This window comes from Syngnathus scovelli, chromosome 2 (genome assembly GCF_024217435.2).
Source record: "Syngnathus scovelli strain Florida chromosome 2, RoL_Ssco_1.2, whole genome shotgun sequence".
NCBI lineage: Eukaryota > Metazoa > Chordata > Actinopteri > Syngnathiformes > Syngnathidae > Syngnathus > Syngnathus scovelli.
The window spans coordinates 16,309,876-16,329,081 of NC_090848.1; the positions used below are offsets into that span (position 1 = coordinate 16,309,876).

Here is a 19,206-nt window from a genome sequence, read left to right on the forward strand (position 1 = left end):
TCTAATAGCCAACAACAGCTGCCCACACATTTAATTTTATTCAAGCTGGTATGTGATTCTCAAACTTTAGCCATCAAGTACTCCTTAAAACAAACAAAAATCTGAATTCTGATTCATTGTTGAAAATCCTCTTGAAAACAAACAGCTACCAAGCAGTGGTCTAAAGGACAAGGACGAATGATTTTGATGTTTTAAAAAGAAAAAGTTGCAAATGTTACAAATGTAGTATGTAAATTAAAGAGGGAAGAAAAGTCAGTGAGTGTAATATGGGTGGGATCAGATTCCGCCGTTTGGTTGTTGAAATTCCCTTTGGGCCTTCAAATTACTCTTAATTAGTCTGTTTTTTCCTCTTGAGCAGAGCGCTCAGTTAAGCAGAGAGTTCCGATCATCTTTACCACAAGCAGCACGAAACGGTAAGTCCCGTTCGAATTTTTGGGGAAATATCCTTGAAAATTCAAGAACATGAGGATGTGTTTTAGGGATTCACTAATTCCATTCAGTCATATTCCCAATTATTTTTCCTCTTTTGTCAAGGGAAGACCAGGTCTCCAGTACTGTGCTTGAGATCTCATCATGGAATTGTTTTATTTGACCTGACTTTGTACCTGAAATCTGATTTTACAACAACTGAACTTGACTCCTGGTTATCTTTATGGGATATGAATGTTAAATCATTCAGTGCCATTGACAGTTATAGACGTTGTATATGTAAACAGGGTTGGCAGTGAATGAGTTAATATATGCCCTATTTGTTAAGTCTCTTTCACTAAAATGAAATATTTTTCTTATCAGATTATGAACGATGGAAATCAAAGTGTCTGTGGATGGCGTGCCACGTTTGGTTTGTGGGGTCACAGATGAGACAACATGCCAAGAGGTGGTGACAGTGTTGGCTCAAGCTTTGGGTATGTGGCTGTTGTAATGAATGAATTCATTTAAAAAGGTGAAAACAAAACCCTGTCATCAATTTTTTATTCAGGCCAGCCTGGGCGCTACATGTTGCGTGAGACCTTCAAAGACTTCGAGAGGTGCATGGCACCAGATGAGCGGCCTTTGGAGATGCTAAAGAAGTACGGGGAACACTCTAAGGAGGTCCAGCTCACTTTGCTCCACAGCGGTCCTTCAGTTTACGACGAAATGAGCAGGGCCAAAGTGGGTCGACACCAGCCTTGTCCACCGCTACGGAGAAAAGAAACCAGTGCTAGAAATTGGCGTCGGAGCGGATCGCTGAATCTGCATCGCCAGAGCTTTCCGCTGTCCTGCCTGAGGCAGGACACAGACCAGAACCACGAGCTTTTGAAAAGACCCAAAAGAAAGTCCCTGACCCTCATGGAGGAGGCATGGGAATGGCTAGAGAGTCTGGGAAAAACACAGGTTTATAGTACGTCATGCAATAAGGACAGCAGCAAGAAGACTGAAAAAAAGAAAACCTTTCTGAGTGTCACACTTTCCACCATGAGAAAGAGTCCACATGAGAAGAACCAAGTCCGAGGTCACAGAAACTCAAAGTCCGACTTGGATCAGACATCTTGTTGCATGGGAACCCAACAGAAGGTGAAAGAAAATAAAAACTCCAAGAAAGCTCATGGGGGGAAACTCGATAGCTTCTCCGATTTGAACAGTGACGACGAGAATAATCGCCTGAGAGAAACGATCATCTGGCAGCTCAGTAAACTTCAAAAGCTCCAGGTCCAGATCGGCGATGTGGACCATGAGATTTTAGAGCTGGAGAAAAGCGAGCGGACCAGGGAAGAGCAAAAAGTGATTGAAGAAGAGACGGAGCAGATCAAGTTCTGGGAGAATGAATTAAAAGCAGAAGAAGACTTTGAGAGAGATTTGCAAAATCAGTTCCATGGCCTGAAAGCAAAGATTGTGGACTGCAAGGCCAAACTGGAGGACTACAAGACAGAAATGCAGAAACTGGACTTCTGTGGAGCTCAAAAGGTTGACTCCAAAGAGGGCCGACACGCCACAGACGGTAATCCGAGCAAGGTCTCAAATGGGCAGCCATTTGAGACGGAACGCCAAGTAAACAGCGACAGGAAGTGGCCGCCCAGAAATATCAACCCTTCTCCTGCTTTATTTCCTCCCAATCAGATAAAGGAGCGCCGGCTCACTGGGCCAGCTGAGCTCAGGGAGTGGTGGGCATGCTGGTCTGCAGGCCAAAAATCAAACTCTAACAAAAAGGCGACTGCGATACACCGCTCGGAGCTCACGATTTATTTGGGCGGTACAAAAGATTAAGGAAGAAGTCTGAGATGACATTTTTGAAATGGGCACCTCAAAGTTATAGCTACAACCATATCGTGACTAGTATGGGTGCTTGGACTCATGGCCCTTTTCACTTAATTCCCACCAAGATTTTAATATATTAGCATGTGCTTGTTTGTCAAATCTGTAGCCACCTGGTGCGCAGATTTCTTTTCAATTTCTTAAAATACAGATTCATTTTTCCTGCCTGATTTTTTCCACAACTTTGCTTTGCTTGGGAAATTGAATGTTCACCAGCATTTTTGAAGACTTTTTTGGGGCTTGTATAGAAATGGGGAACAAAAATAATTTAAATTCAATATATTTTTAAATATCAGTACAAGCATGTCATTTATTAAATTGAAATGAACAGTATTCGATGAAAATAAAGTTGGACTGAAATATGCCCGAAGGAGGAATCGAACCATCTGTGCCAACCATTGCAACACCAAAGTCGGTAAGTTGTGAAGCAGAAACAACGTGTTGCCGTCACATTGAATGCCTGCTGCAGAATGGATCGTTAAAAGCATATGTAAATGAATTTCATTTAATCATACTAGTAAAACTCATTCGCACTTTAAGCATGTTTTATGGATATGAATAAAGTACAGTAAGAGACTACTACAAAGCACTTGGTCAATGAGGAAAAATAAAGGATCAGAATAACATAGGTGTGAATGTGGAATGTTTTTTTAAATTGTTGAGCCCAGGCAGATGCTGTGCAATTACATTGATGGGGGGGAAAAAAAACAACACACCATTTGATTTCCATAAAACTTTAATTTGCTTATTCATTCAAGACCATTGACAAAGGTACATAGGGACCTCTGAACATGGTTCAACTGAAAGCCAGTGATCTTTGCAGACTGACTCATCCTGATTCTGTTTCGATTTTTCTTTTTTTTTTTTAACTTAGTTTCTAACTCCTTACTTTTTCCCCAATAAATTTGTTCTCATATATGAAGTCTGACTTTAACTAAAGGGGGGGAAAAAAAGCACACATTACATACAGTATTGTTTAACCAACAGGTTCGGGATGCATATCGTTATCTGTACTTAACAAGAAAGCCATTCAAAGATTGTTCTTTATATTGGTGGCTGGCTGGGAAACAAACAAGCTTTTTAAAGCTCCACCACCCCCCTCTTTCATTTTGCTTGTAGTTATTTTTAGGCACCTTGTTTTTCAAAGTAGACAGAGTTTCAATGGGAAAAAAACAACATGTGCAAAACAAAACCCAACCTAATAATAAAAAAACAAACAAAAAAATAATTGCAGATATAAGTTGCCCCAAGGAATTCTGCACCTGGGAGAAATTGCTTTAGTGGAGCTAGTGAATACCAAAAAAGTATTTAAAGGCTCCAGATTGGTAAAACTAAACAATCCCATTAGACTCGCACATCCACACAGTCCATGCTTTCAAAAAGCTCTCAAGTCAAGCATTTAAAAACTGCTCAAAAAAACGAGCAGAGAAAAATCCTCGGTTGAAGCTCGTACATGAGAAATATGATCCTCCTTATGGAGGGAACTTTGCTTTATGCAATTTGTAGGAAAGCATACAGTAGCAGAAATCTCACAATGAAACCATTTCAAGTGTCTGTGGGTAAAGAAGCAAACAATATAAGGAAACAAAATATGGAAAAGACACTCAAGACATTCAACCGCTCCAACTAAACAAGAGGACAAATTTACAGGTGCAGAATTCCAGACAAAGATAATTGCAAAACAATTGGGGGCTCGGATGGCCACACAGTCTTATTTAGAGGGACAAGGCCCTGTCCCTACTCACAGCTAGGATATATCATCACACATGCACACGCTCAGAGATCTCACGTGCACTCATCAAGAACGTCATACAATGTAGGCGGGGAGGGGAGAGGGGAAGGGGGTGGGGGGCCTTGCCCAACATTTAGCCATGGCTCCATGAATTAAGTGGGCCAATTGCTGCACTGTGTGCATACGTATTGGGTTTTAAGCGGCTCGTGACGTATCAGGTTCACAGGTATCCCCCTCCCCCAAAAGCAAACCCCTCCCTGGTCTACCAGCACCAAACAGTATTGCTCAGTCAATGACACCAGGCTGGCGAGTCATGCGCTCCACATTGAAGCCCTGCATGGGAGACAGTTGAGTTTCAGGTTAATGGTCACAAACAAGATATATGTTATAGTAGTGATTTTTGTCATTAAAAGCTGGGTACCATGAAAATCAATTATGCTTAATATGTTATATCAATTATGCTTAATAATCTTTAAAATGGAGACCCTAGAATGCTGAAAAGAAATAAATACATGACCAGTACAAACACATGTCATCAAAACAGCCTTATGATTATGCATCTAAGCATTTAGGTATTCCAACTGATTTTAATTTGTTTCAACATGTATTTATGGCACTCCTGTGCGACACGTGAAATTGAAATGGATATCCTAATTTTGCAACTTTCTGCAGTAAAAAGTGATTTTTATAACATTATTTTTCTTTTTGAATAAGTAACTTTAAAGGAGCCATATCATGCTAAATAAACAAAACAAAAAACACCTAATTCCTCACCACAAAGAGCCCCTAAGCGGTGTTTTCCTCCATTGATTTTGGAGCATTCCTGTACCAGCCCTGCCCGATCCATGAAAACCACAGAGTCCTCACAGCCTCCTTTCCACAGCCCGTATCTACCCTTGCTCTACACGCATAAACAACTCCACTGCCACTGTTAGGGAGCCAGCATCAAATATATTATAAAATGTTCCCACGAACCCTCAGCAATATAATGTGGCCTAGTATTAGTCATTGCTGTTTGGTGTATTTAATGACTTTTATTCTATGTGACTTAGATTTGTCCTACGTTGTCATTGATCGTGCCTCGTGCCAACCGCCTAACGTGTGAGTACAGTAAAGACGGGCATTTTGTGAACAGGGTGTCTTACTTCCAGGTGAACAAAATAGGCGCCAAAATGACTCACATTTCATTGGAAATTAGATCACCATTGCGCCAAAAGTGATCTATAAGCATATACGTGCCTATACTTAACAGTGAAAAGCTTAAAACAGCATGACACAGCTCCTTTAAGGCCGCACTAAGAACAACATCACATACAAACAACCAATCACGCCTCAGGTTGCGAATGTCGCATGAACCCAGTTGTGCTTTGATGACCATTCCGATTGAGGTACCTTTGAATTGTCGGGACCACGCGGCTGTCTAACGATGATGAGACGAGGGGCGCTGGCGTCGTCCAGAGTGATGCTCTTCAGTCTGTTGACCAGACGGTCAGGACGTGGTGTCGCCACAGGTTTTGGCCCCTCGCTGCAATAAGGTTGAAACATAATGAAGGGTTAGCTTTATGCCTTTGCAGCACGACCAGTGTTACACTTCACTGATAAGCGGGACGATTTGATTTACAAAATCCTCACAGTGGTCCTACCTGACTCGGCGCACGTTGCAGGCACTACATTTCCCTGTGCGTTGATTGAAGACTACCGAGAACTCCACTTCATCCCCGGTCTGGAGCTCCAAGTTATCCTGGACTTCTTTGACGTGGAAGAAAAGCTTCTTGCTCTCACCAACTTCGTATGTGATGAAACCAAACTAGGAAAAACACAACTTCGACTCAGACTAGTTTTTCTTCCAGCAAGAATCTTGTCATATTGAGCTGGTGTGTGAACACAACCTGGTCCTTGACACACTCCACCAAGGCTCTACGCGGAGGCACTACATTGCAGGCCATCTTCTGTCCAGTCTGGGATATTGTGCAAACCTGGAATTTCACCTGCTCTCCCTTTTGCAGACAGGTAACCTTGTTAGCCATACCCATAATCCCAAAGGGATAGGTCTGGCCTTTACCTCCCCCTGAAACAACCAAGCGTAGATTAAAAAAAAAAAAAAAAAATCTTTTATTAAAAAAGCACAAAGAACTTTTAAGGAATTGTGAGTTCTGCCCCACCTTCCTCTATGACCTCAATAAGCCCTTGATATTCTGTCTGAGAGGGGTCCACACTGCGTATTGGACGGATGACTTTCCCCACCAACACCGTCGTATCAACATCATCCCCAATGCCATTCACTGAAAACAATGGATTTAATTAGATTCATTGTGTACACTGTACAAGAACACTAACAATTCTCCAAAGGCAAATTCTTACCAGCAGTCACTTTGGTGACCTTTTCAGCACTGACTTTATTCCCTTTTCCCTTGGAGAGAGTATACTCCACCGTGTCGCCCAACTCCAAATCATCCAAGTCCCCACACATTTCACTAAAGTTGAAAACAAACATACACTTAGACAAAAAATACATGAAACTGAAAACACTTCTTCAACATCCAAATGAGCATTTAATTGTTTTACCTGTAGTGAAAGAAGATCTCCTGGTCATGATTTGCAGTCTCAATGAAGCCAAAGTTATCCTTGAGTGTGGCGATAAAGCCGAGCAGTCTCTTGCCACCACTGGCACTACGGTTCACCACCCTGATGGAAACTGCACTCTGCTGGCCGCTTCTTTTCACTTCGTTGATAGAGAACTCTACCTAGAGGTTGAAAGTGACAATGTGTCACAGTTAGCACAACTAAAGGTACTACTCAAAGGGTTTTGTTGGCAGGCCATGGAGACTATTTCAAACATTTTGTAGATTCTCTTTAAGGTCAAGATTCTAGAAAAATGACTTAATAAAAATATTTAAAAAAACGTTTGGATAGTTATTTGATCAGGTGATACCTTGTCGCCAACCTGTGGGCGATATCCTCCCTCCAAGTCTTTTGTATGGTATGCCACAGTAAGTTTCACTCCGCAATCTTCATACGCGATGATCCCGTCCTCGGGTTCCTACAGGGAGAGCAACAATATTAAAGCCAATGCACTATTAACTTTCTCTCTCTTTGATAATGGAGGGAGGGGGTAAGTATATGACCATGTGTATCAAAATAGCAATTTACTTTTCTTTAAAAAAATATCAACGAAGCACATCAAACACACAAGTTATAAGTATGGTAAATGGATCATATGATTTAAGAGCTTGTTAAAAAATCTTGCGTGCATGTGAGAGTTAAAGTCATAATGCACTTAGTCCAGACTGCCCCTATGTCAAGGCAATTTGAAAAAATGCAAGTAACGTTTTCATCTACTTGAGCATGTGCAACCAGTGCACATTTTATTATTTATTGATATTTTTTTACAGTTAAATTTATGCTCCACACTTTAGCCTATAGTAAAAATTAGTGGATGTAAATAATCATTTTGCAATGTGCATCCCTAGATTTTCTATTTGCGCTCTAAAAATTTCTGGTTAGGTTTCATCGTGCTCCTCGCAAAAAAAGGTAGCCCGGAACCCTGCTAAACATGATCATTTTGTCAGAATGGACTTTTGCTGCATGCAGTGGGCCTGAGTCCTACCTTGTCCTTTTTCTAACAAGAAGAGGGAGAGGAAGTGGTGATTGAAAAAGAAAGCAAAAAAGTCAAAGAAAATGAACCGAGTTGCCCTTTTAAATGCAACATGGCTACATTGCCATTATCTGTTGCAATTAACGAGACAGTACCTTTTCTTTGCCCTTGCTGGGACTGGCATTTTTAGCAGTGGCTAACACAACTTCTTTCTGCACCACACCCATAAAGCGCTGCTCAGACTGTGTATGAAAGGACACCGTGCCCTTCGGCAGCTTCTTGATGCGTACGGCATGGTTCCTCTGAGCAGAGAGCATATCCTTGGCAAAGACAAGATCAGATCATGAGATTTGAGTTTGTTTGTTAAATTTAGACATTGCAAAGTGCATGCAAAATCTAAAAACAGCGTCACTGGGGAAAATGCAACGTACAGGCACAACAGTAAACTCCACTTCATCAGAGATATGCAGCTGGCTCTCTTCCAGAACTTCACTGAAGTGGAAGAACATCCGAGCGTCACGATCCACACACTTGATAAACCCAAAACCGTCACGTATAGCAGCAATCACGCCCTGAAATAAGACTCAACGTTAGTCTGGATGGCAGTGTCTTCCACATGAACCCGCTAATTTGCATGAATTCAGTTAGGTCGTTCACCATTCCATCTCGCTCACCATTTCACGGGTCTCTTTAGTGACATCAAAGGAGTCTGGGAGTATATCGATGTTGGTGGCCCGCTCCAGCTTGTCTCTGCGGTCAGTGGAAATGTTGAATTGAACGTGATCGCCCTCCAAAAGAGTCACCTTTGACTTGGTGTCCTTTTCACCAAATGGCATTTCTTTGTCACTGAATCCAACCCGAGCACTGATACGACCTGGGAGAGGGTCATTCTGTGCCAGCAGAAAAAAAAAAAATAAGAGTGATCAATAAAAGGTGTGTTCTACTTGGGCAATTTGAATTTTCCAAATCGGCTACTTCAGTAACAAATTTTGACTGGTGATCAACTTGCCTGGTTTTTGGTGGGAACCTTCGGGATGACCTTGCTGACTGTTCCTTCAAACTGTTCAATGCTGATATCCTCAAAGATGACTGTTCCTTGAGGGAGAAGTCTCACTTCTGTGGCAACCTCCTTACCCTTAGAACACAGGAACATATGGTTCAAGAGCTCAGTATGAAGTAATGCAGAATTGTTCAACTGTTCAAAGTTGTGTAAAAATCTGGGAGATGCCTACATTACGGTCTTTGATTGTGAACTCAACATCATCTCCCGCCTGCAGAGCCTCAAGATCACCCTTAAACTCGCTGTAGTGAAAAAAAATTTCCTTCACGACATCAGCCCTCTCGATAAACCCAAAGGCCTCCTAAAAAGACAATGGAGGGTTAAATATGACAAAATTGTACATCTAATATTTGCATAATTGCAAAAACTCTAATTCATAGTAGGTATTCATTGCACCAAACCCCACGTGTATGAGATGATCCATAATTCTGTTACAACAGAACATGGTGAAATGCCGCATTTCCCAAACCAACGGTGGAAGAAGCCATTTCAGGTGAGTCAGTTTTTATTGAGGCGGATTAGAGTAAAATCCTATCATATTTCAAAACTTGGCACAGTGTCATTCCAAAGTGCTTCTTGATTAATGACATTTGTGAATCAATTATGTGACATGCATTCTCATTAATCTTGATGTTGACAAATCATGATGTATTTTGGAAAGTGTTGGACGTGAGGAACCAAATTTTAAAATTGAGAAACCATGTCATGTATCCACTTGGTAAATATCTAAATGCAGATAATTGCTAAATAAATCGAAGCATGAGTAAAGCGGGCACAATTATTAAAAACACCAGAGTCTAGGCTGAAACACCCTCGGATTATAACCCAACTATTCCAAGTCCAATGTTTAGTTTTTGAGTCACGAGCCCAGTCAAACAATGTTTTCAGTGATCATTCATTACCTTTGTGGCACACACCACACCTTGGCAGCGCATTTGCTTTTTCGTCACCAGTTGGATATTACGAGCACTGACCGCACCAGAGCTGAAAAACAGAGGGTAGATACAAATCATACAATCTCATGGTACCAAGGAAACACTAATGACCAAGACAAAGCACCAGAACTCACTGCTTGTTGGTCTCCATATAAAAGCTAACTTTGTCGCCAGTGTCCAAGTGGGTATTGCCCTCCACATCGTCAGTAGTGTAGGTAAGGTAAAAAACTTCCTGTGGAAATCATAGCAGTGTCAAGTTGTGAAAGAGTGGACTGCTTATAACTGTGCACTTGAAACAACTTTGAAATCCTGACATTGCACATTTTCTGAGTCATGGTCATGTGTCCCAGATGCCGGACAGCCCAATCATTGATTATCCAACACTACATAGTATACGACACTTCAAGACAACTCAAGATCGGCCACAACTGTAAAGATTATTCTACGACACGTCTGCTGGAGCAAAATCCTGGCTACAACCATAAAGTCTGAGCTTGACCAAACAGAAATCTGACAGAACATGAAGGAAAAAATATGCCTGTTGTACGTTACAATTAAGTTGTTCAGAGGGATAATCCAGGAATAAATTCTTGACACATTACCCCATTTCTTTCATAACAAACACTTCCAGTGGGCACCTGGCCAGGAGCAGACTTCCCATCTAAAGTTGCAGGAATTGAGGAGACAACCTATACAAAACAAGGGCGTTGGTTAACAATCATCTTTGCCAAACCTTTCTCAAATTAAGGTCAAAACATGAACACACAAACAAAGTCACACACACACGCACACACACAGACACACTTAAGTACGATAAGTTGACTACCACTTATCATGATTGAGAACAAAAAATGTGTGCACCACACACTATCTAGCAGAACAGTTGGATTCAAATGCCTTGCTCAGGGGTACAGCTGTGATTGTGGGGGTGTGTCAGGAAGAGGCCATCCCATATTTCTACTCCAATTACATGCCCTTCAATCAGGGGGCACAATCAAAACTACTCCTGTTCAAATGTAGAAATATTTGTAGTTGGGATGGTAGTCTCATGAAAAGTATACAATATCCCTTATTTGACAAATATCCACGTCTGCATATATCATGATCAAGCTCAGTTTCTCTTGATATTGAAGTTTTTTGTGAGTGATGGATTCCTTTTCAACCACACTGAGTTGCAAAAAGGAACCAAACCACGCTCTGAGTGAAACCCACTATGTTTGAAAGACTCCCTAATTGACATACCCTACTCAAAGCAAACATTTACAATCAATTACAGACCACTTGAGCATGGCATCAGTCTTCCATGGAGGTCTCACACCCAAAGAAAACACACTCAAGATAACATGAAGGCCAACAGTAATGTAACTTTCGGCTTAATTGATGTGAAATAAATACAGTAATATACTGCTGTGTATGTATATACGTATAGAGCTGTATGGAAACGCCTTCCTTTAAAATAAAGCTCAGTAGTTGTTGTTTTTTTGTCTCCCTGTTGTATTTTGCAGTGGTGGTGACCTGCACAGCATTATACTGAGGTCTTTCCAATATTTTGACTATTCAAAATATTGAAGTACTCAGAATGACAGCAGAATTCCTAGCACAGCTTATGTACTATGCAATATGCAAGTGGCTGCGTTGTGTCTGGTTGGTCTTTGCGTGTTTGTGTTGTGTCTTTCCGTACAGAATTGGCTGATTTTGGCGTTTGTGTTGTGTCTGTACACAATTGGCTGATCTTGTGCATACCTTTTGAAAATTAAACACGACTTGAGCAGTTTAAAATGACAGACAAGGACAGAACCAAATATAAAACGGTGTTCCTTAACTGGATGAATATAACCATGCAGCACAGTAAAGGGATAGGCGTGCAGGTCTGGCCCCACCTGGCCTGAAATGCGCTCCTCTGGCAGCACCTCTGGCTTAATCTTAAGCAGCTTCACTGCTATGGGCTTGCCAGTGCGCCTGTCAGAGGACACCTCAAACTCAACATTATCTGCGGAGAAAACAAACAGCAGAGGGGTTGCGGGAATAACTATTTACTGTGGGCGGAAATTAGAAACAGAGGTTTCAGTCGGTCCAATATTCCTCACCTCCTATTTTGAGGTCCTCCAAGTTGCCACAGTACTGAGAACAGTGGAAAAAAAGACGAGCCTGACGTTCAGAACACTGGATGAAGCCATACGAAGTCAAAAGCTTCTCTATCACCCCCATCTCTCTAATGCCAGGACCTGTTCCATTGGCGTATGCAGTGTGTCCATTGTTATGGAGCATGCCTGGGTCAAAACTCATCTGGGGAGGAGGAAAGAATTTAAAGTTAAAACATTGCAGACAACGCTAAACAATAAATCTCAAAATTGTTTCCTATCAACCTTGGAAAAAAATATATACATTTACAAAAACATGCATATGGCAAACTTCAAAAGGTGGAAAGGGAAAAAAATGTAATTAAAAAGCTTCTATAACTGATACAGTTGAACTGTGTTCCAGGTCAATTCAAACCATTCGCAGCAAAAGAAGAACATGTTGCACAATGGTTGAAGTTGCATGCACTGAAAAAAAAACTATCATTCAATTAGGAGTTGTAAGCACAGTAATAAGTGCAATCCAGTAAGTAAAACTTAGTCGTAAAACTGAGAAACTGTTCACCTTCTTCTACAGATGTCACATATAGGTCTGGATTGAAGCACAGAAGCCTTTTAATAAACCCAAACCTATTTAAACATTACTTAAACTGACATCCGTAGTATAACCAGGTCAACCTTTGGGGGGGTATAAATTCATTTGGCCACTACAAATGCACACAGCCTTTTTGTGTCCCAAGTGCAAGACACTGACGGACAGACTGGATTAGTAGCTGGATAACTATCTTTCTCTCAAATGTCTCCATCTTTCTCCTTTTCTACTCTCCAACCCAGACTTGGACAAAGCAGGGCCCGGTGCCCACATCTGACCCCGCATTTCCTAATTATAGCAATACATATCATACCTACTCACATGGCAATCTTTAGAAAATAAATGCAGAACAAGGTTTAGGTTGGCGTGGCCGTCAGAAAGCATACCTTTTTCATGTGCCCCTTTGCAAAATTAATTACCCTGCTCTAAACCAACCGGCTGTGGCCGTGGTTTCTTTCTAAGAGATACACATTTTTTTTGGCCTCTGTTGCCTAGTGCTTGCTCAGTTAGTCTTTTTATAAAACAAGCCTAACTAAAAGTGCAGTTTTGACCTGCTCCATGTCTTAAGTTCCTGAGAAAAACTCTGTTTTGATAAAAAAAAAAAAAAAATAGAAATTGGATAAATTAGAAAAAACTAAATTTGTTGTTTTAACAATCAGTAATTCCAGTTAAATGTGAAAATGAACAGTAAAAACTGTTGGGATAAAAAAGAACGCTCTCTTTTTAATGTGACAGTTATTTGACGGCCACAAAATATTTTTGACTGAATGACCACACACGGCCGCTTGCTATACCATCATGATGGTCAGAACCTTGCTTTCAAGACATTTTTGTCAACGTTGGGAACCTCTCTAGCTCAAGAACTCCTGACCTCGGTCGTGATTCAAGTTAAAACCAACAGAGCCACACACCTTGGTTAAACATAGCTTTACAACACCACACACAGTGCATGCTGTTAAACGTCACACGATGTTACAGATATGTAAAAATCCTCAGGGTCACCCAGCATGCCCTCTTACTGATCTCTGGTACAAAGGTGTCCGCTTGTGTTTTCTACTTCCCGAGTGGGGACGGCAAGAAACCGACGAGGAGCGGGGAATAGACATGGGAGCGGTAGAGGAGGTGGATGGGCCAGTGCTGCGAGCCACTGGGGGCTCAGAAGTAGCCCTTTCCATTTCTGACATTGTGGCTTGAGCTTGCCTATGCTGTTGGAGAGGAGCATTTCAAATTCAACTACCTTTATGCAGATCATGGAAATTGTGTCATAGCAAAAGTTATTCAAAATATCACCATCCAAGCTCTGCCAAAATGTTGCCTAATTTTCCTTCTCGGCACAGCTTTTGGCACAATATAGCTCAACTTTATGGTAGTCAATAGGAAAACCTCTAAAACACCAAGCGGGAAAAACCCACAGATACCAAACAGCACACCAGCTTCCATCACTTTTGGATGACTTTTCTCAACAACAGAGAAATTAAAAAAACAACATAAAAAGTCAGTTAAGACATTTGTAATGCAGTGTCCCAAAGACTTACTCGAAGACTAAAAGTATTACACTGTGGAGGGAATATCAAATGATTGGGCAAACACCAGTGTATCTAGATTGCAGTGGCGATGATGAATGGTTATGGGGAGAGGAGGGGTCCAAGATCAGCCTCTTTTGTTGGCCCAGTAATGAAGAACTTAGTCCAATGAATGGAAAGGGTCTTATTTTTGTTGTCCATTAATAAGCGTGAGCAAAAATCGATCTTTGGCAGCCAACAGCCAGTTTTTAAATTTCTTGGCCATGGTTTGCAGGCAGCGATTTGCCCGTGTAGAAGATGAAATTGATGAACCTGTAAGATATGTGGGGGCGGTGGGGAGTGACACGGGAGGCAAGAACAGGAAATGTGAGAAGTTTTGATATTCTTCTTGGAACAGCCACCCAGGAACAATACTCCCGAGCAGAGGCTAGTCTCTGGAGCCCAGAGGGGATGGAAGGTTGGAGTGGCCATTCACAACCAAGAGATGCAGAGCAAGGCAGGCTGATGGGCGTTGGATGGGAAGGGTGGATGAGAATTCGATGGAAGGGTGGTGGGGCTTTATAGAAAAGAGGTGGGAAGGTGGCACTTACGGATCGGCCATATGGCGACAGGCTGAGTCCGACAGGGGAGGTGCTGCTCAGGTCAGCGCTAACAAACGTGGTGGGTGGCGACGCGGGCATGGTAAATTCAACAAAGCCTTTCCAGGGGCTGCCCATATTTTCCCATAAACTCAAACCACGCTTGCTTGAGCACTTCTGCTGATTTTGATAAGTATATATTTTTAATTCTGTTTGACTGTAAATGATTAGTTCTGATTAAACCACCCAATGATACATCGCTGGATGTCTGCAGGGGCGAAGAGAGGAACAAACAAGACGGGTGAGGAAAACATGTCAACCGGCCACAATTTCACAAACCAAGTGGGAAAGTGGGTTTGGGCTCTTTCCTGACAAAGAAATGCAGATTGTGGAAAATGAACTCAGGAGAAAATGGCGTGAAACAACAGTAGGCGCACAGCGGTGGCTCCCAAAGGCAATCAAAAACTACATTTGTGTTTTGTTGATCACCTAAGTATACATTAACAATTGGCGATGACAAAATGTTCCGTTTGAAAGATTATCTAAAACGAACAACAGATAAGAACCCATAAAATTGAATGTCTTACAAGTAGGGATGGGCAATAATATTATATCAGTATATACACTCCCGTTCAAAAGTTTGGGGCCACTTTATGTGGTAACCGATTATTCTAGCTACAAACGTCTGGTTTTTAATGCAATATCTACATAGGTGATATTGCATTAAAAAACAGACATCCATTGTGTTTGCAAATTGTGTTAGAAGGCTCATGGATTAGAAAACGCTTGAAAACCCTTGTGCAATTATGTTACTTTTCATGAAAAACACTACATTGTCTGGGCGACCCCAAACCTTTGAACGGTAGTGTATATATAGAATATATATCAAAATATTTTTTTTACTCTTCAAAATAAGCGGCTCAGATGATGAATGAGTGAATGAATAAGGACCCACAGGAAAAAAGGCTGAATTTAGGTTAGAAGGCTTAAAGGGCAAACCCCACCACTTTGGTTAATTGACTGAACCAACTTAAACATCTCGTGGAAACGGAACGCTTCAAGAGGGGGAAATGTGTGTTACATAGCTAAATATGTGCTGGAAATACACTCAAGACTCACCTTTATTAGTTGTTTTGAAAAGGTAGTGTGCAGGTAGAGTCTTGATGCCTAATATGTTTCTGCAGATCTCTTCATACACGGTCCAGCACACACTCACGCACTCTTGTTACAGGCTTGTGGCACCAGTTGTAGATGCTTGCATCAAGCAATAGCCGGAAGAAATGTAGCGCAAAAAATAAGACAAAAGCAGGTACAAAAAAAGACTGCTTCGAAAAAGGTTGGGTGAAAATAGTGGGCGAGCGGAGGGGGTTAAAATGTATGTGTGGAGGGGGAGGTTTATGGAAAAATAAAATAAACGAGCAGACAGCAGCTCAGTCCACACCCCGGTGTCGAGTCGGTGGTGCGGTGAGGATGAGGAGAGCTAGGAGCAGCGTTGGGACGTGTGCTTTGTCAAAGCTGTTGAGTAGGCACAAACTTCTGGTTTCAGATCAGTTGTTGTCGTCTCGTCAATAGTTTGGGCGTAGGATTGCTTCTCTTTTGCGTGTGTAGACTGGCCTGATGTTGGTCTTCGGTCAATTCAGGATTTGGTTACACTTGTTGTTTGAAACCCTTGAAATGAGCCTAGAGCCAACGTGTCTTGTAGTCATGGGAGTTGCAACGTTGCTTATTTTGTTTTGGAAATTTCTCTTCGGTTTCTTTCTTGTGATCTGAACTTTGAAGCAGTTGCGGATGGTACAAAAAAAATTCAGTCCCGTTTCACTTCATACTGTTAGGGTAGAAGCACAGTGACAGGGACAAAGCATTAATACGGTTCAAACAAACAGACATCAAATGAAAGGGTTGAGAGCATATCCTAAATTCTAAATGCCTCTGAGACCAAAGAGATCAGATTATTTTCTAACATTGTTCAGATCTAATCTGATGATCAGAAAATCGGAGTTGGCCACTCGGACCTGTCGTGTAAATCCAGCCTCAGGGAATACCGCCGTTCAACTCTCTCATATGAGTGATATGAACAGTGTATATTCTGTGTGACATGCAAAGGGATTGTGCCATTATGTGTTCTGGGGGAGCCTGATTCATGGGTATAAAAATAGATTAGACTCAGACGCCTGTGATTGCAGCTGACTAGATTGAGTACAGAAAAAAGGCTGGAGCAACAAGCGCTCAGGCATACCTTCAGATCAAGTCATGATATTTATGGCTGCATTCCTCTAATGTGATCTAGTGCAACACTTTTGAACACGAAAGTGTTTTGCGTATGCATAGCCGCATGTGCCGTCAGAGTACATAGGGGATCGTCCAACAGAAAAAGGATTTCTTTCAATGAGACATGAAACTTTGTGAACTAATTATTGTCCACAGCTTTGAAAACAAGCCGAGAGACGAGGCCAAAGGCAAAGGTTGTTTTTCTTTTCCAGTCAAATGCGTGGTACGTTATTGTCCATTGTTAGCACGAGCCTGTATATTGCTTAGCAAACAATGTCCACGCTGTGATGAGGAGCATCAAGCATCATGAAATAATTTATTGACGGCTCTTTCAATCTCAGTGAGTTTGCAACAAGGTAATAAGTGTTTTTTTTTTTTTTTTTTTAAACAAATAGCAATATCGATGCTTACGTAACATTGGCCAGATACCCAGTTCATACATTTGTGTTTGCTTTGAATGTAACCTTAACACACATTGGTATTTCTACTGGCTCTTTTTCCTTTAGCTTACTTGTTCACGCATGTGTTTGACGTTTGTGACACTGTCAGTTAGACAAACACCATTATGTTCTAAAAACTGTATTTTTTTGTTTTGTTTTCCAAAAACATTGAAATGTGGCTTTTGCAATCATGTTATTTGGATGAAAATACGTACCTTGGCTTAATAAACGTTGCAAAACATTGGTAGTATTTGATTGACATTCTTTTAAAGGGGTTTTGTCATTTTTCAACGCGCATAATAGTAAACCTAGTTTTGTAACATATTTGTCCTGTCTAAGTTACTTTTACAGAGAGTCGGTGATGGTGTAGGGATACACTTGCCTGTCTTGTGTGCTGACACCGCAAGTTCAATTCCCGCATGTGACGTGTGAATGTGCGTGTGAATGTGCGTGTGACCCCCCCCCCAAAAAAAGTTACTTTTACACACGTTTGCCACCAATTGCCACACTTCGGACCATACATTTTACCAGCAACACTGTTTTTAAAACGGTGCAATCTGGAGCCCACTCCAGGTTATGTCTATTTCGATTCCTTCAGCTTCAAATCACTCAGTGGGCCTACGCTTGCTCAAGAACAACAAGCCCTCTGACAGGAGTCGCCATGTGACTTCCCAGCAGTCGCCATACTCAGCTGGACCTACGAACGGCCTGAGCAAACACGTTGCATCACACTACAGCCGCTCAAGGCGCATGACCGCTTTCACAAACGCATGTGTCCTGGAGCAAGCGACGATGATTTGCTACAAGTCGTTCCATGTGGGTCGATGTGAATGGCAGTCTTATAAAAACATGTATTATCTCAATGACCTTGTCTGGTGGCCAAACGGAAGCACGCAGATTAGCATTTAGCTAACTATTTGGTGCTTAAATCCAGGGCGTTCCCGATCGATTCACGCGGCAGTGGGGGCAGTCAGGGTCCCAAAATAAGTTTGTCACGGGAAATGCTTGTTTGCTGCGTTGAAAGTCGTATACGCTGTCACGCAGTAAACTCAACACTACGGTACATGCAAAACATGCGACACACACTGAAGGCAAAACAATTGAGGGCTTCGTTACTCATTTACAAGTCCAACTTCGAAATTATGATAAACCTCATTGTGGAGTACCCATTTGTACACTGCTCGTATTACACTCAAGCAACTTAGTATAATAGCGACGTTGGCTTAATTGAAGCCAAACATAAACTTTAAGAGATACCAGGAGTCTGCGGTTGACTGGGACCGTTAAAATGCTAGCCGCACGAGGACCGGACAACAAAGAAGCCGAGATTGGAAATCGAGATAGAGTTTATTTCTGTTCGTTGGCAGTCAACTGTCACGTATACGGGATCAAAACAAACTATTGCACAATTGTCGTGTCACCATTCCATCGTGATGTCCAGACATAGTCGCGGTCGTGTTTAACCAGCGGTAACGTGGTAAGGCCGTACCCGGTGCTAGGGGCTAAAGCTAACTCGCTATGCTAACCAACAGGGTCCTTGTGCGGGGTGATTTATGCTGAGGGGAAAACGTCGGCTCTCACCAAGGCCCCACAAGCACGGCAAAGCGAGGGCATGGGAGTTCAATTTTAACCTCGCCACCATCACAAATTGTACCTACCCGCTAGACGTGTCCATGCATGCGTTTAATAGAATAAGGAACCGTAGATATTTATAAAAACTTACCCCAACAGCTTTCAGCACTGTCACCAGCGCCGCTAGAAGCAGCACGGCACATTACGTAGTGAGTCTGATGGCTGCTATCGCGATATTTGCCTAACGCTCGAAAACCAAAGAGTAGAGGGGGAATGAGAGTGACTCTTAGTGCACATCTTGTTGTTTTTTTTATTACTTTGGAACAGTCCTTTTGCAATGATGTATGGGTGCAATTAATTTAAGACACGAGCTTTAATAATGCATTTGACAGTAATAGTGCAGACACATTTATTATGAAAATACACTTGAATAGCTTTGAATCAGTTCACTGAATCACAAAGTCTTATTTTGTAAGGAAATTGTATTTGAAATGTGTCAACTTCGTTTAGTAATGATATTTTTGTTTTGATTTCTAACGTT

General features: G+C 41.7%; 2 protein-coding genes across 6 annotated transcripts; one reads left to right on the forward strand and one right to left on the reverse strand.

Annotated features, from left to right (window-relative positions):
- Positions 1-297: 297 nt before the first annotated feature.
- LOC125987696 (ras association domain-containing protein 8) lies at positions 298-3,520 on the forward strand. Its single transcript, XM_049752062.2, has 3 exons — positions 298-413; positions 793-905; positions 980-3,520. Exons 2-3 carry the CDS (start codon positions 803-805, stop codon positions 2,242-2,244), a joined length of 1,368 nt encoding a protein of 455 aa, XP_049608019.1. The 5' UTR covers positions 298-413; positions 793-802; the 3' UTR covers positions 2,245-3,520.
- csde1 (cold shock domain containing E1, RNA-binding) lies at positions 3,011-18,973 on the reverse strand. 5 transcript variants are annotated; one of them, XM_049752054.2, is made up of 22 exons: positions 18,817-18,973; positions 15,505-16,210; positions 14,398-14,653; positions 13,304-13,489; positions 11,702-11,900; positions 11,495-11,604; positions 10,217-10,303; positions 9,749-9,846; positions 9,582-9,663; positions 8,852-8,980; positions 8,629-8,754; positions 8,294-8,509; positions 8,051-8,191; positions 7,775-7,939; positions 6,957-7,064; positions 6,590-6,768; positions 6,386-6,498; positions 6,187-6,306; positions 5,914-6,092; positions 5,668-5,831; positions 5,417-5,549; positions 3,011-4,357 (listed from the first exon to the last, which is right to left on the reverse strand). In XM_049752054.2, the coding sequence occupies exons 3-22, from the start codon at positions 14,521-14,523 to the stop codon at positions 4,310-4,312; spliced, it is 2,709 nt and encodes a 902-aa protein (XP_049608011.1). In that variant the 5' UTR covers positions 14,524-14,653; positions 15,505-16,210; positions 18,817-18,973; the 3' UTR covers positions 3,011-4,309. The 5 variants fall into 5 exon arrangements, with proteins under 5 accessions (XP_049608011.1, XP_049608010.1, XP_049608012.1 ...); XM_049752053.2 differs by having other exon boundaries at positions 11,438-11,604; XM_049752055.2 differs by lacking the exon at positions 14,398-14,653 and having other exon boundaries at positions 11,438-11,604.
- Positions 18,974-19,206: the final 233 nt, after the last annotated feature.